The sequence below is a fragment of the Physeter macrocephalus genome, chromosome 7, assembly GCF_002837175.3.
Source record: "Physeter macrocephalus isolate SW-GA chromosome 7, ASM283717v5, whole genome shotgun sequence".
NCBI lineage: Eukaryota > Metazoa > Chordata > Mammalia > Artiodactyla > Physeteridae > Physeter > Physeter macrocephalus.
This window is the reverse complement of record NC_041220.1, coordinates 114,472,552-114,489,318: the sequence shown is the minus strand read 5'-3', so window position 1 is coordinate 114,489,318 and position 16,767 is coordinate 114,472,552. Positions and strand designations below refer to the sequence as shown.

The 16,767-nt window shown below is 35.2% G+C and overlaps 1 protein-coding gene across 4 annotated transcripts in view; it reads right to left on the bottom strand.

The window, feature by feature from the left end:
* SEC24B (SEC24 homolog B, COPII coat complex component) overlaps positions 1 to 16,767 on the bottom strand; it is a 101,568-nt gene that overhangs the window by 23,262 nt on the left and 61,539 nt on the right. For 2 of the 4 annotated variants that reach the window (XM_024119325.3, XM_024119327.3), the window contains 4 exons: positions 14,869 to 14,949; positions 11,495 to 11,718; positions 4,957 to 5,138; positions 2,219 to 2,321 (listed from right to left, as the gene is read on the bottom strand). In XM_024119325.3, coding sequence (XP_023975093.1) covers positions 2,219 to 2,321; positions 4,957 to 5,138; positions 11,495 to 11,718; positions 14,869 to 14,949 — 590 coding nt within the window. Of the gene's footprint in view, positions 1 to 2,218; positions 2,322 to 4,956; positions 5,142 to 11,494; positions 11,719 to 14,868; positions 14,950 to 16,767 lie in introns of all 4 variants that reach the window. The other 2 variants (XM_024119324.3, XM_024119326.3) reach the window with 1 other exon arrangement.

Sequence of the window (16,767 nt, the reverse complement as noted above, 5' to 3'; positions counted from 1 at the left end):
GCGGCATGTGGGATCTTCCCGGACTGGGGCACGAACCCGTGTCCCCTGCATCGGCAGGCAGACTCTCAACCACTGCGCCACCAGGGAAGCCCCATTGAAATTGAAGCATTTTAATAGAATCCAGTGGTGCACTGAGCAACACAAGCAGCTATCAAGTTTTCTCCTTCTTCTGTCGCAAACTATAAAATAACACTAAAATAAAGTCAAACCAAATGTAATGAAAGTTACTGGCAAGAAAAGCCTGGTTGGCCAAGAAAATAGAATAACCTCAGCTATCAGCTAAACTCAAGAAACAAGAGTGAGAAAGAAACATGCACCATATAAAAATGCCTTTGTCTTTGCTGCTTGCCTGCACCTGGTAACAGACTCTCAAGACCCTGCTTGTTAGACAGCCACACAGTCCTGTTGGGGACTGTAGCCACGAGAGACCAAACACAATGTGCCTCAAACACTATACATCTTTTTATGCTTAGTTTGGGAAAGGAACTTTATATTCAATATAAGAAATTTAGAAAATATGATACATATTATTATATCTCCCTGAATTAACCCCTGATAACATTTTAATATATTTCCTTCTGGCTTTCCCCCCCCATCCATACATAAACATTTATTTTTGTACTTAATTTTTTTCACAAAAATAATTTTTATTACATAACTACATATCATTTGTGAAAATATCAGGAAATATGTTTAACTGAAAATAAGAAAATAAAAAATTATCCAGAATTCTACATTCCAGAGGAAGTCATTGCTGACAATTTAGTCTATATACTTCCAGAAGGTATCACATATGGAATATGTATTTAGACAAAAATTTTCAGGGACTTCCCCAGTGGCGCAGTGGTTAAGAATCTGCCTGCCAATGCAGGGGACATGGGTTCGAGCCCTGGTCCGGGAAGATCCCACATGCCGCGGAGCAACTAAGCCCGTGCGCCACAACTACTGAGCCTACACGCTAAAGCCCATGTGCCTAGAGGCCATGCTCCGTAACAAAAGAAGCCACTGCAATGAGAAGAATGAGAAGCCCGCGCACTGCAATGAAAAGTAGCCTCCGGTTGCTGCAACTAGAGAAAGCCCGCGCGCAGCAACAAAGACCCAATGCAGCTAAAAAAAAAAAAAAAAAGTCACCTATGTATATGGGAAATTAACTATCTTGGTTTCAAGATAAAGGTTGCAATTTTATTACAGGTGATCAAATAGTATTTACTGAATGAATAAATTCAAGGTACTTATTGCATATTATAATTATTTTATTTTCTATTCACTTTGCTCCTTTCTATACATCCTAGTAGGAAAGAAAGCTCCACGAGGAAGCGGTGACCTCTGTATCCTCGGCACCCAGCATGATAGGTAGTCAATAAATATTTTTTGGTTGAATGAGAGCAAAAAAAACTCAGTAGCAATGAACGTAGAAAACCACAGTCATAAAAATGTGTGAGGGAGAAATGCAACTTAAACTATAAATAGAATGTATCTGGATAAATGTTATTTCTGAAGTTTAGAAATTTTAATTTAAATTCAACATATCTGCATGAAATACCAGAAGTATGTGTAAAAATCCAGCAAGCTAGGTGTTAAGTCAAACAGACTGTGGAAACTTTAAAAAGTAATGTTTTAATTCAATAGACTTGAAGCATTTAATTAAGCATTTGATTAATACAGTTGGGAACAATCATATGGTTTTCCTCCCTAAATGCATATCATTGCTGGTGTTTCCTTTATGTTTAAAAAAGAACTCCTAAAGTTTATCTATCCTCTACGGCCTTTCCAACTTCTAAAACTATTAACCTTTCAAAATCCAGCTCAGATCTCATTACTTGTAGAAAAGTCTGCTACTGTACCCAGAAGAAATCCCTTCCAATACTATATTCACCACCTAAGTACTTCATAGAATTTGATTAGTTACATGTATTAGTTTTCCTGCACTGTAATTATTTGCACTGTAATTATTTGGGATATCTTTGTCCCGTTAGATAAGAATTTCTTAGGGGCAACATCAATGACTTAATTATCTTTGTATTTACCAGTGCTTAGTTTAGGGCCTTTCACAAAGCAGATGACAGAAAATGTTTGCTGTATTGAAATTGATAGAAATGATTAATTCTAACTTCAAATGAAAGAAAATGAAAAAAATTCTAAGAAAATATACAATCTGAATACCTCGCACATAAGTACACAGGTCAGTACCCACTAATATTTTAAAATGTTACTTTACCGTTAAGTCTCTGAAGGGATGTAACAACAATCCTAAAGGAAGCTTAGCTTTATTCAGTAAAGCCTGTGTCTGTGGAATATTCGTCAAAGTACACCGAAATGAACTGCAAAGATATAAACAACATGGACTACATGAGCTATCAGAGATAAAAAACAATATTGACGTAGATAGTTGTAGATAACTAAACATTTAATGGCATACATGAAAATCATTTGGGTATATTACATAACTATAATTAGGAGGGTCCTGATTACTTTAAATGGGCATATATGTAATTTATATGTCAAAAGGCCTAAATTAAGGACTCAACATTTTAATGGTGATAAAGTCCAACACATTCAGGAACAAACAGTAACTCCATCATGACTATCAGGGCATGAACAGGAGGGAGCAGAAAGCATGAGTGAAAAGGTACAGCTTTCATGATGCTGTTCCTGCTTTGCTGTCATTCTTCATCTGCTGAACTCCTGATCTTTCTATGAGACTCATCAAAGTTATAGCTTCTTGTGAAACCATCCTCACCCTTGATCGCAAGTCAGAAAGAAAGACTTCTTCCTCTGTGCTCTGAGATCTACTTATGCTTCTGTGTTATCAATTAGTCTGATCTGCTTTAGTTGGTTGTGTACTTTCTTTATCGTCTCCATTTGAGATTAGAGATCATTTTGTCCTTGTGTCACCCTAGCACTATTCCTCTCATAGAGTAAGTAACTTAAGGTCAGTAGACACAGAATCAATAAAAGAGCAACCAAAGAGATAAGAAGCATGGGAACTGGAAACCGTGACAGGAATTTTAAGGAGTGCTTGACAGTATGTAGAGATATCCAGTTACGGGTTGACTCCACGCTGGTGATGTTCCTTGAAGACGCCAAGTTGGTTCTGGCTTCAGGACTTCTGCATTTGCTGTTCATGCAGCTTGGCACACACTCTTTTTCCAGAGTCACATCTTGCTCTCTCATTTCATTCAGATCTCTATTCAAATGTTAATAACTCCTGGGAAAACCCATCCCGACTCTTCAATTAAAAATAGTCACCCTCCATCCTTACTACTCCCTACTTCATAGTTATTCTCTGAAATTACATTTACATTATACACCCATTGGTTTGACTTCACAGTGTGTCTTCCCTAGTAGGATATTGGTTGTATGAGATTGAGAACTTTGTTTTGTTTACTGCTTCATTCCCAGCACCTAGAAACAGTGCCTGGCACTTTATTTAGAAGGCATTCAGCAAATATTGAATGATTTATCTTAATATGTAGGCACAATTATTATTCCTGATTTACAGTTGACAATACTGCGGTTTGAGAAGTTGAGTAATTGGCAGTTTCACAGCTACTTATCAGTGGAACCATGGTATGAACCTAGGTCTGTCAAACTATAAAGCCTATACTCTAAAGCCTATTACTCTGCTTCATTGTTTTGATAAGAGATATTTTCACAGAAAACACATAACTGAGTAGAAACACAGACACCTAACTATGTGATCTCTTACACATACACATAGACTATATTTACCTACTTGGGGGATGCCTAACCATTCATAGTACAAGGCCATAATCCACATACTTATCGACCTGAAGGCAAGTTACATTCAGAAGGATAGGCAGCTACTTTCAATCTAGAATCAATGATTATACATTTTTATAGAAATGATCTTGGCACTGCCTTCGGCACTGATGGGGGAGGCTGGTGGCAGGGTGTGGTAGAAGAGGTGGAACGCTTGAAGCACCTCCATTTTCTGTTTCCTGTACTGGAAATCTATATAAGACTTTGGTTGAAAAAAAGAGGAACTTAGTTTTTTTAAAAGCTAGAAAACTACTGCCTTTAAAAAAAGAATATATATATATATATATATGGTCTCTAAAGAACACTAATCCTAATGCAAGGAAGAAATGTTGTCTGTGATGTTGTTGTGAATCAGAGTTGTTTGTGAATGTTGTCTGTGAATCATAGTTTACTTTTTGAGGAGAGATTCCACAAGTAGGAGGATGTTTGGGTGCAGAGGAATATCCTATTCTTAGGAGAGAGAAATAAGGAAAGCAGGTAATAACAGAGAACTTTCGGTTTGGGGGGCACTATGAGGTGAGTAACAGAGCTCATCCACCCAGACGATACACCAGGGGTTTGTGGCCACCAGATGGAGGTTGCTAGCTAAACTTCTCCATAAGGTGAGGAAATAGTCAATAAAGAAAATCCAAATCTAAATTCAGGCTGGATAAATATGCCTGGGGGCAAGCAACGGTCTTCTCATTCTACACTGAGTGGGAAAAGAAAATTCAGAGAAAAATTATTTATCTAAACCTGTTCTTGGGATTATACAAATGACATTTGTATCCTTTTCAAGCAGAGACTGAAGTACATAAAATTTTAAAGATTTCACCTTATTTAAAAGACATCAGAAGTTACTACTGGTGAAAAGTGAGGAAAAAGAAATTTAAGAAAACAAATATAGTTAGATTTGGGTTCCTAAAACCCTTCACTAAAATAGAAAAAAAATTTCCTAGCATTAGATGATAGGGAATGAGATTGGATGGCGACAGAGATGGGGACAGGATCCAATGACCTAAATTGAATTTTACATCTAGAATTCCTATACAAACTAATTTACAAGAGTTCACACTAACAAAACTTCCAATCAAGGAATTAATACTAATACTATAGTACTTTTACTATTTTTGAAAGTCATACAATGTTTTTGACAAGGTTTTACTTACTAAAGATTATAAATTAAATACTTACTCTGGGCTACAGTTTAATTTTTTGAGGTCTAAATTCAAGTTAGGTACAGGAGCCCAAACAGGAGTCATGGGTAAAATATTTCTCTCCTGAGTAAGGTTTACAGGTCTCAAACTTTCTGGTTGTGAAGAACTCTGAAGACTCAATCCTCCCAGACTGGAGGACAACTGGTTCATACCAGGATACTGCTGAAAAGGCAATTCAAAGCAAAACAAAAGAACAATGTTAACAAACATGAATAAAATTTATTATCCTATATGTAGGATGTTAACATACAGAAAAGCAAGAAGGTAAAAAAAATTTAAATCTGGCTTTGTAACAGTAAAATAACTTAATAGGACAGCTCAGTTTAAAGCACTCTTGAAAAAACGCAAAGCACAAATGCTGAATAAATTTAAACCTTATTTGCACGATTAAACTCCACAACAAAATTTAAATAATGCTTTTTTCAACATCAAGAATTTGGTTTCTCTGAATATCTTTCAAACTGGAAAAGCAGGGTAAATGCTTGTTTTTAAAGTTTTTTCAATTTTCAGAATGAGTTGATGCCATAGAAATGACAATGATGTTCAATGAGTTCTGCTTTGCTTATTTTTTGCTTCCCTTTATATTTTCAGTATTATTCTGAATTCATGCCTTTTATTAACTCAAAGTGACTTAACGAATTAGTTACTATTCACTTTGATGGCCAAACTACCCAATCTTTGGCCAGTGAGATCCCCTTAAAGCTGACCCCAGTGTCCTTTTGATATGAACCCATTGCCTTTGTTAGCTTCCTTGCTTTCTGGCATGACATTCTGTACCATTCCTCCTTCAGACTTCAAATTAATCATTTATCCAAAAAAGATTCTTGGTTCCTTCTAAGTAGGGATGGTATCTAGAGACCATAATCTGGGTAATAAGGGTGTTCACTGCTAGTGTGCTGTTATTACTTCCAGACTTCTACAATACGTAGAGATAGAAAACATAATACATTTTTAAATAGAAGAAAAAGAATAATCAGTTCACATTGACATTTCCAATTCAAATTTAAGATGATGGTGTTTTAACTTTTTTGATTTTATGACTGCATCTCTCTTCTCTTTTGCTGAAAATCTTGATTCCTAATGGTAACAGCCTTACTTATTTGTTTTATCCTACAATATACTAAAATAGGTCAAAAATGACAACACTAATATTATTATAAATATAAAGTTATTAAATTAAAGATTTCTTTGTAGTTCTTTTTGTCCTTGGATTATTTCCCACTGAGAACATACAAAATACTGAGTTTTAAGATTAGTTAGAACAATACTTTTTTTCTGTATCAGAACGTATCCAACTTGATAAACTGGTTTGCTTGTTTTTGTTTGATTTTAATTTTTAAGGGTTGCTTTTCATCTTTTTTTCCACTTAATAATCTTTTTTGAGTAAACAAAATTTACCTAATTCTAATGTCAAAACTTTACAATAATTCAGAGATAGCTTGTTTCACTCTTGATCCCTCCCCCTAAATAACTATTTTTATTAGTTTTTGGTTTAATCTTCCATTGTCTGTATCTATAAATATAAACTAATATATACACTGCTCTAAATATGACCCTGTTTTACACCTAAAAAAAAAGTCCTGGCAATAACTCTATGTCTGTATATAAAGATTTTCCACATTCTTTTTTGTAGTTATCGAGCACTCCATTATGTGAATGTACTGCAGAATTCCAGCTAATCAGTGCAAAATGATAAAGTCAGGAAAATCACTATTTTACAACCCATATGGAAATAAATGATACAGGTAATGGTCATATGGAATAGATGATAAACAGATATCAATAGATGATAAAGCCACTGGGTGAAAGCATAATGAGGAACCTCACAATGAAAAGATCAGGTTGTCACCATATGAACCCACTAATCAATCCTAACACCACTAAAAGTGAAACAACCAAGTATTATTATGATGTACACAGAACCAAAATATATTGTATTTTGGCTTAGGGAAATAAATAAATGAAGTAATATACCTGAATATAATTGGGCCATTAGATCTAATTTCTAATACATAGAAAATGGAACAGAGGAATGAGTTAAATGATACCACCAGAAGCAATCAGCCAAATTCAGAATGCGGAACATTCTACAGGACAAGAGACCCAGGTTTTTCAAAAGATCAAAGGCACAAAAAATGGGGGTGGAGCTTTGTTTTAAAATTAAAAAGAGAATTAAGAGACATAAGCAAATGCAATTAGTAAGTCTTGCTTAGCTCCTGATTTGAACAAACCAACTACAGAAGAGCAATACTGAAACAGTCGGGCAAATCTGAATATGGACTGAATTTTATTATTTATTCATTTATTTTTTTGCGGTACGCGGGCCTCTCACTGTTGTGGCCTCTCCCATCGCGGAGCACAGGCTCCGGACGCGCAGGCGCAGCGGCCACGGCTCACGGGCCCAGCCGCTCCGCGGCATGTGGGATCCTCCCGGACCGGGGCACGAACCCGCGTGCCCTGCATCCGAAGGCGGACTCTCAACCACTGTGCCACCAGGGAAGCCCTATGGACTGAATTTTAAACAACATTTAGAAATTATTGTTAATTTTGTTGGATATGATAGTGGTATTGTGGTTTGCAAGAAATTCTCTCTTCCATCTCCCTGCCTTCCCTTGCCCAGGATTAGCTTTAAAACCCTCAGTAAGAAAACGTAGGGGTGTGTGTGTGTGTGTGTGTGTGTGTGTGTGTGTGTGTGTGTGGGGGATAGGTCAAACAAGTATAACAAACTGTTGACAGTAACTGAAGCTGATGATCCTAAGGAAAAAAAAACAAAACTGGATAATACAAGAGATTCTTTCAGTTTTCAGTAGAGCTGTAAAGGAGGAGACAAAAATGATTACACGGATCAGTAACAGTGTATAACAGAAAACCTCAAACAGACCCAAGTTTAAGATAAGAATTTAGAATTTAAGAATTTAAATTTAAGAATTTAGGATACAAAATAAGGATGGAATATTTAATCAATGAGGAAAGATAGGTTATTTAATAAATATCAGTGAAATTAGAGCTAACTATTGAATATATATGGTGGGGGGAGAAATGAGATTTATTATTTACATTATGTACCAAAACAAAACCTTAAAAGATGTAAAAAAGTGAAATCACCAAAGTAAAAAAATATATATAGAGGGAATTTTTCCCTAATCTTAAGGTTGAAAAGACTTTTAAAAGATACAAAGGTAAAAACAAAAGAAATTATAATATGACTATATAAAATTAAACATTTCTCCAATTAAGAAAAAAACCATTAAAATTAAAAACAAGTGTCAAGCTGGGGGAGAAAACTGCAATATATTATTAGACAAAAATGTTACAAACTAGAAGGACCTGAATAGAATAATGGTGAAAGAATATGAACAGGGATTTCAGTAAAGAAACACAAATAACTAATAATTATGAAAATAATTTAATATTTTTGCTTATAAAATATAATACTTGGCATACTTAGTAATATGGAAAAGTAGGCAAAGACACTTTTGCTAGGAATATAAATTGGTACATTATTTCTCCATACCTGACCACCAAATACTGATCAACTACTGTCTACTATACATCTCCACTTGGATGTCTATTAGGTATTCTAACTTAATATGGCCAATTCGATTCCTATTCCCAGAACTATTCTTCTGTCTTTACCACCTAAGTAAATACACTACCCTCTATCCAGATGCCCTGCCAAAAACCCAAGTGTTATCCTTGATGCTTCCTTTCTCTCACCTACCACATCTGATCCATCAATAAGTCAAAAGATATCCCTTATCCATCCACTTTTCACTACCACTGCCAATACCACCTTAGAAGAAAGCACAATCAACTATTTCTGGGATGATGGCAAAGCTTCCATTTGTCTCCCTGTTTCCATTTTTATCTTTTCAAATACTCTCAGCCCTAATCCGTTCTTCACATAGTAGCCAAATGAGTCTCTAAGTACGTAAATCAGATTTCATTCCATTACATAAAATCTCCTATGTTTTCCCTTTGCACTTGATGTAAAATCCAAGCTTCTGACTATGGTTCTTCCCTAGCTCTCTGATCTCATTCCTATTATTCTTCCCATTGCTAACTGAGTTCCAGCCACACTGGGACTTTGGTCCTAGAACATGTTAAAGTTGCTCCTGCCTGACGTTTCTGTATATATGTTTCCTCAGCCTGAAATCCTCTACCCCCAGATTTTTCCATGTCTGACTTTTCCTGTCATTCAAATATTAACTCAAACATAACTTCTATAATGAGGGCCTTCCTGACTGTTTACTCTTTATACCCAACCCCAGCAATTTCTTCCACTCCTCTTGATTCATAGCACTGTAACTATTTGAAATTAGCTTGTTTTTGTTTTTATTTTTTAAAGTCTTTATTGAATTTGTTACAATATTGCTTCTGTTTTATGTTTTGGTTTTTTGGCCACTAGACATGGGGATCCTAGCTCCCTGACCAGGGATCGAACCCGCACCCCCTGCACTAGAAGGCAAAGTCTTAACCACTGGACTGCCAGGGAAGTCCCTGAAACTAGTTTGCTAATTTATTGCTTTACTTACTTATGTCCCATTGGCCCTGCCTTCCCACCAAGTTGCTTGAGAGAGGGAACTCTGTTTTGTTCACTTAGCTTCCTCTTGTAACCTCAGTGCCTAGAGTAGGGCTGCCACACAGTAGAAACTCAGTTTTCACTGAATTAATAAGTAGAGAGAAATTCTAAAGACTGGTAAAATTAGGTGCTATGATTCACTAATTTCACCTGAAGAGATTTCATCTAAGGAAATAATGAGACAAATGCACAAGGTTTGTGCACACGTGTATATTTTGATTTTGACACTCAAGTTATGCCCAATAGTGGCAGACTGGGTGATTATAAAATGTTATGCAGCTATCAGATGAAGGATATGTAATAATATAGAAAGGTTTCCTCTTATGCTGTTGAAGAATTTTTTAAAAATGCAAAACAATGCCCATATTTATCAACTTATTTGTTTGTGTAAATAAGACATTTACATGACCAGCTTCTTTACTGGCTTTCTCCTGCAAATGCATACAGCAAGAAACCCAGAAGGATAGACTCCAACTGTTACTTTTCATATCTTGATGGTGGGAGTATTGATTGATATTTATTTTCTTCTTTTTTGCTTATCTGCATTTTCCTACAGTTGATCATGCACATTTTCTTTTGGTTAAAAAAATAGCCATACAGTATCTGTATCTGGTTTTTTACATATTCACTAAAATATTTTTCTATTTTTTATTTTCATCTTTAAACATCAACTTTTTACCTGTTTTTTTTACCCTGAAAAACTAATTTTAAGTTTTTTTCTTCCTCAAAGGGCAGCCATTGGGTTTTCCCACTACTTAATAAAGGTCATCATAAATAAATGAACACAAAGAAAGCCCTTAGATTTCAGAACCCTCCCACTGGGGTTATACTAAATGCAACATTTAAAGGCATTTCAATTTTACTACAGAAGGTTGCTAAAAGCTAAATTAAAATATTCTAACTAGGATTTCAAAAATAAATGGCTGCTTTTAAAATTAGCTTGTTAATGTTAATATTAGATTAAAATCTATAACTTTTTTTTAGTACACAGGTAAGAATTTAAAAGCACATCCTAGCTATGTGCTTAAATCATTATTGCTCAGTTACCCTGAAATAGTGGTGTTCCATCTGGACCAATAAAGTCATAAAGAAACTCTAACAAAATGGAAGGCAGGGAAATCTGTAATAACCAACCAACCACATTTCTCCAGTGCCTCTCCCAGTTTCCTTCTTTCTTCTGTGCTTTAATTCTAAGATTAAATTCCAGGAACAAATGGTTTTCTTATTTCCCCTCTAATTTTCATCAGTTCACCACCAGATGAAATTTCTGTAAGGTTAGTCTACTACGAGCAGTTTTTTATTGTAAGTAGAATGCTTTTGAAACCATTTAAATCGTTTCCTTATATTTTATTTTTTTCACCAATAAATATAAATGTAAAATATTTATTGTCCTATTATTAAACTGATATGGTATTTAACAGGTAACTCCAAGAAAGGTCATGTCAAAAGAGGTCATAGCAGTAATTATGAACCAATGTATTAATGAGCATGTATGTGTATGGAGGCTTTTACCAATTTCAGTTATATGTCACGGAGAGTTCTTCAAGTTAAGAACTGAGACCCAAATCCCAAATCACACATATACCATGTCATTTTTTGAGGAGAAAGCCAGCTTAGTAATACAGAATTTAAAATAACATTTACTTTAACTTCCCAACCATAAAATTAATACCTGTACATTGCAGAGCCCCTGAAAAATAAAAGTACAATGCAGAAAAGAAAAATCACAGTAATACCTTTTATCTCCTTCTATGTATGCATGCGTGCGCACGCATACACACACACACACACACTGGAATCAAATTCTATGCATGTTTGATCTAGACTTACCTGTATTCATACCTATGATCCATTTGAATCACCAGGGATTTGTCAGAATTGATCATAGCTTCACAATTTTTATACAATTTTTTTTTAATGACTAAATCCATACCTGAGCATACTGCTGGAACCCAGAATACACTGGGCTACTGGGCGGTGCTCCAGAATTCAGTGGTGCTGTAGCATTCTGATATCCAGGCTGAAGAGCTGGATAACCATACCCAAATGGCTTAGCCAGTTTTGAAGGCTGAGGAGCAGCTGGAGCAGGGTCAGGGTCGGGGTCGGGGTCGGGAGCGGGATCAGGAGCGGGACTGCTTGCTGATGAGGAGAGCATGTCTAGCAAAGGGAAAACCATGGTGTTAACAACGGAAAATCAGGACTCCACAGATACTCTTGGGTGAGCCACAGCCTTTGGCATCTCCCTTTTTATTAAAACTTTTTTATTATGGGAAATTTTGAACATACACAAAAGTAGAGAGAATAGAATAATAAACCCCATATATCCATTACTCGGCTTTAATAATCATCAGTATTTTGCTAATCTTGTTTCACATGTTCCTACCCCATCTTTTTTTTTTTACACATGTATTTACAAGAAAACCCCATTTTGTATCATTTCATTGACAAATACTTCAATTGGTATTTCTAACAGATAAGACCTTTATATTTATGCATATTAAATATCTATAATATATATAATATATATAATATATATTATATATTAAATATATATAATACCACACAGCATATAATATAAATATATATTTACGTATATTAAAAATACAGTTATTTTTCCTTTTATTCTCTCAGCAGAAATGGCGCTAAGAAGCAGAAGACAAAGCAAAGCAATAAAAACGTGTCGGGCTTCCCTGGTGGCGCAGTGGTTAAGAATCCGCCTGCCGATTCTTAAGGGGACACGGGTTCGAGCCCCGGTCCGGGAAGATCCCACATGCCGCGGACCAACTAAGGTCATTCGCCACAACTACTGAGCCTGTGTTCTAGAGCCCGCGAGCCACTGCTACTGAGCCTGTATGCCACAACTACTGAAGCCTGTGTGCCTAGAGCCCATGCTCCACAACAAGAGAAGCCACCGCAATGAGAAGCCCGTGCACCACAACAAAGAGTAGCCCCCGCTCACTGCAACTGGAGAAAGCCCGTGCACAGCAACGAAGACCCAACGCAGCCAAAAATAAATAAATAAAATAAATTTAAAAAAACCAAAAAACAAAAAGAGTGTCAACTACTCTTTGCTCTAACTTGCTTTTTTATCTGACCCTGACATTTATTTAAAAAAAAAAAAAAAGTCCATGGAAGGAGTGGCATATTACCACAATGCCCTAGAAGTCTGCTTTATTTGCAGAGGCAAAAATGAAAATATGAAAGACAGTCTAGAATAGTGTCCAGCTCCGAAAACAATGTCTGGTATGTAGTAGAGGCCAAATAAAATTTAATGAATGAATGTTCTTCCTTTATTTAAATTTAAAACAGAAACTAAAACTTGATTAAAACTGGGGGAAAAAAACTGTAGAAAATTTAATCACCATATACAAGAATAACAACAACAAAAAGTCAAATCTAAAATACATGTGTATTTTAATCTCTCATATCACTGTATTTCACTGTATATTTTCATATAAAAATTATATTCTTCACCTATATTCTTCACCAGCAATCAGACTCTGCAAAAAGAAAATATGTTCTTAAAAGCATCTGACTTAAGAAATTTATTTTTTCAAAGTTTATTGAGGAATCATCTTTCTACTGACTCTCTTCACTCTCATTTTGAAGAGACCTTCCTAGACATGCTGCTGTCTATTGTCTTGTGCTAATTAGGCAAGCACTGGCTTACTGGCTTTCTGGTAACTTTCCAGACTTCTTAAAAGGACTAGAGAGTCAATGCAGTGTCATATACTTCGATTTCCTGCTTGTCTCTCCTCACTGTGATGGGACTGTAAGTAGAAAGGTCTCTTAACATGAAAACAGTCATCAGCTTAAGAAATGAAGAACTGGAGTCCTAAACATGGGGGTCTAAAACTTTTTCCCCCTTTTTTAGGAAAAGGACAGTATTTCATACATTTCTATAGTCCCTAAGATCTACGTAGTACCTGACACATAGACTTAATTCAGTTAATCTTACTGTGATAGATGTTCATGGCTTTCCTTAATTTTGGTGCAGTATAAAATAGCTAGAAAATTTACCTAAGGTTATTCACTTACTGTCAAAGCACAGTTCATAAGAAGATTAAGATTTGTTGATTAAATGAATACAGATAAACACAGCAAGGTCTAACTCCAAGGCCATCATCTTTTAACTATACCACGTTAGATGTTTTATTTCAGGTTAATTTGAAGCTCATGAAATATGATAGTTGAATAAATAGTATTCATTTTTAGTGAAAGAAGTAACTCTTCTAGAATATTTTGACAATAGTAATTGCTTTTGGAATGGTCCACAACTTTTTACACACACACACATACACACACACACACACACACACACACACACTCTCTCTCTCCCTCTCTCTCTCTCCCTCTCTCACAGATCCCTAGGGAAAGAACCCTTAACCACAAAAGACTGAGTAGCTTCTTTAAGTATTCTTGAAATGTTAAAAGGGAACTCTGTACTAAGCTGAGAAGATTAAAGTTTTCTACTGACTCATAGAACAGTGAGAGCAAGACGGTGTGTGAAGTCCAGCACACTCCAACTTCAATTAAGCTTCATCCTGGATAATTAACAACATGATAAGAAATAAAGCGAAGAGCAAAATTACTTGTTCTGTTAATCCTAAAGTTTGGAATCATTAGAAAGAAAGGACAAAGAAGGAGGTCAGGTGTGGTTGTCAGGCTGTTGATGATAGGAGACAGGCAAATAAGGAAGATCACAGCACAAGATGCTATAATGAAATAACTAATCATTATAGAAGTTCAGTTCGTAATTTTTTTAAACACTATCCACCACTCCTGTTCCTACATATGACCAAAGTTACTTCCAGATATGGTTAAAAGTAATGCCTCCAAAACCTACCCCCAAGTTGGTTAATCTATTTACCTGGTGGAGGCAGCCAGGAGCCATAGGGGGAGTAAAGAGTCAAAGACTATTTATATTCAGAGGCTAGTTGGAAGAAATTCAAGGACCTAAGCATGAGAACAGAAATATAAAATTTATTTAAGGAATTATTAGCATAAAAAAGAAGGGAAAAGAAGAGAAAAATTATTCAGTATTAAGCCTTTTAGAAAGAGGAAAAAGATAGAGCATGGTAACAAAAATCAAATAATAAATTTCCTTAGGCCTCCCAAAAACAGCATCCACAGTTGTTATATGACAATTACACCACTAAATTAAGGCTGACAAAACCAGGAAAATGTCCCTTTTTTTCCTGTTAAAAATATAGTCTGCTAATTATGTACAGTACATGTTCATGTTTGAAAGTAATTGATGGTCAATAACTTTTCAAATAAACATCAAATATGCACAAAACAAATTACCTGGATAGCTGCCTCCTTCTAGGGCATCATAACTGTTGGGCATTGGAGAAGCACTGCTTGTGGTAGAAGAGCTGTCAACACCTAAAAGGAAAACCAAAATATCTACTAAGTTTAAAATGACAACATATCTTAAAGCAACCTTTGGCAATTTTGAAAAAGATGTTTTGCTGATCTAGGAAAATTCCTGATCCTAAAAACATGAAATGACTGATGTTTAATGACATTTTAAAAAACCATACATAAATTTCTGATAATAAGAACAGGGGGTGAAAGTGGGAAGAATATGGAGCTGATAAGTGGAATAAAATTTAAGCAGACACACATGAAGGCATCTTAAAGAAAAGATACACAACTTTCAAAGTAGTCAAACACACAAACATCAATTTTAGATTGATAGAAATGTGAATAAAATCACACCTCAAAGATTGGATCTCCCAAATCACAAGTTATTAAATACCCTATATCAATATCACGCTATTTTAAGATAATTAAATTTTAATTACCTTTATAACTCAGCATAGCTGTCTGAAACCTTCATAAGAGAGGAATCTATGGCTTGGGTTGCTACCTAGCATGTTACTAAGCTTTTCTATGCCTCGGTTTATTCATCTGCTCAATAAAGATTAAACAGTACCTGCCATATTTAATAAGGTAACAAAAATAAAAGTACTCTAATAAATATGTGTTAGACTATAAGAATTTTTATTACATGTGTTCGTTCAAAACTTGAAAGACTAACGGGAATATTCAGTGGCCATTTACGATAAAACGTAGTGGTGTCACACAGCTGGTAGAACATGTATTTCTCTCACTCATTCACTTAACAAATATTTTATTGAGAGCCTACAGTTAACATAGGTAGATACACTAGAGTATATACTAATGAATAAAACTGAAAACGCACACAGCCTCTCTCTTGTGTTAAAGATCTTGGTCTTTTTCACCAGAAGACAAAATTCTGTGGTACAGAGGTTATCCCTGGCTCTTAACACCAATATTATAACCGGGTTTAAACTACATTTTAGGTTAATTTTCAACTGTGATATAGAAAGAATAGATATGCATAACTATCTTTCATTGAACAATTTTGGTTAACTACAAGAACTCAGTGTATTGACTCAGGGCATAATAGCTAAAATTTTTTGTGTAGGAACATTTTGTTATCAGTAAAGAACATGATTTGGAGGCAAAAGACTGTAGTTACATTAGACTCTGTCATTTAATTGCTAAATAACTTTGGGTAAGTGACAATCATCATAATACTCTCTCTCGCAAAATGAGAACAATTTTTTAAATGCCCTATGTGTGCTTTTCAATGTTCTTGTGATGCTTAGATGAGAGAGTGGTTATGAAGCAACTTACAAAACATGAAGGCTATAAAATAAATAATAGGTGAAAGACACTAATACATACCAGGAGCTTTCTTTGTGGTAAATAGAATATTGTTGCATATATAGGTCATTACTCTTAATTAAGAATGGGAAGTAATGGCTCTTCCTTTTCCTTGTATTTGTGAATTTATAACTAAAGAAGAATGCTGATATACAAGGTCAAAAGTCTTGAAGTAATAGCATTAAAAAACAATACACCAAAACCCAAATATTCACCAAGAGATGAATGGATGAACAAAATGTGATATATCTATACAATGGGATATTATTCAGCTATAAAAAGGCGTTAAGTACTGATACAGGCTACAATATGAATGACCATTGAAAACATGGTAAGCAAAAGAAGCCAGACACAAAAGGTCACACACTGAATGATTTTATTTATATGAAATATCCAGAATTGGTAAATCTCTGGAGATAGAAAGTAGATTGGTGGTTGCCAGGGGCTGAGAGGAGGGGGAAATGAGAAGTTACTGCTTAATGGGTATAGAGTTCTTTTTTAGGATGA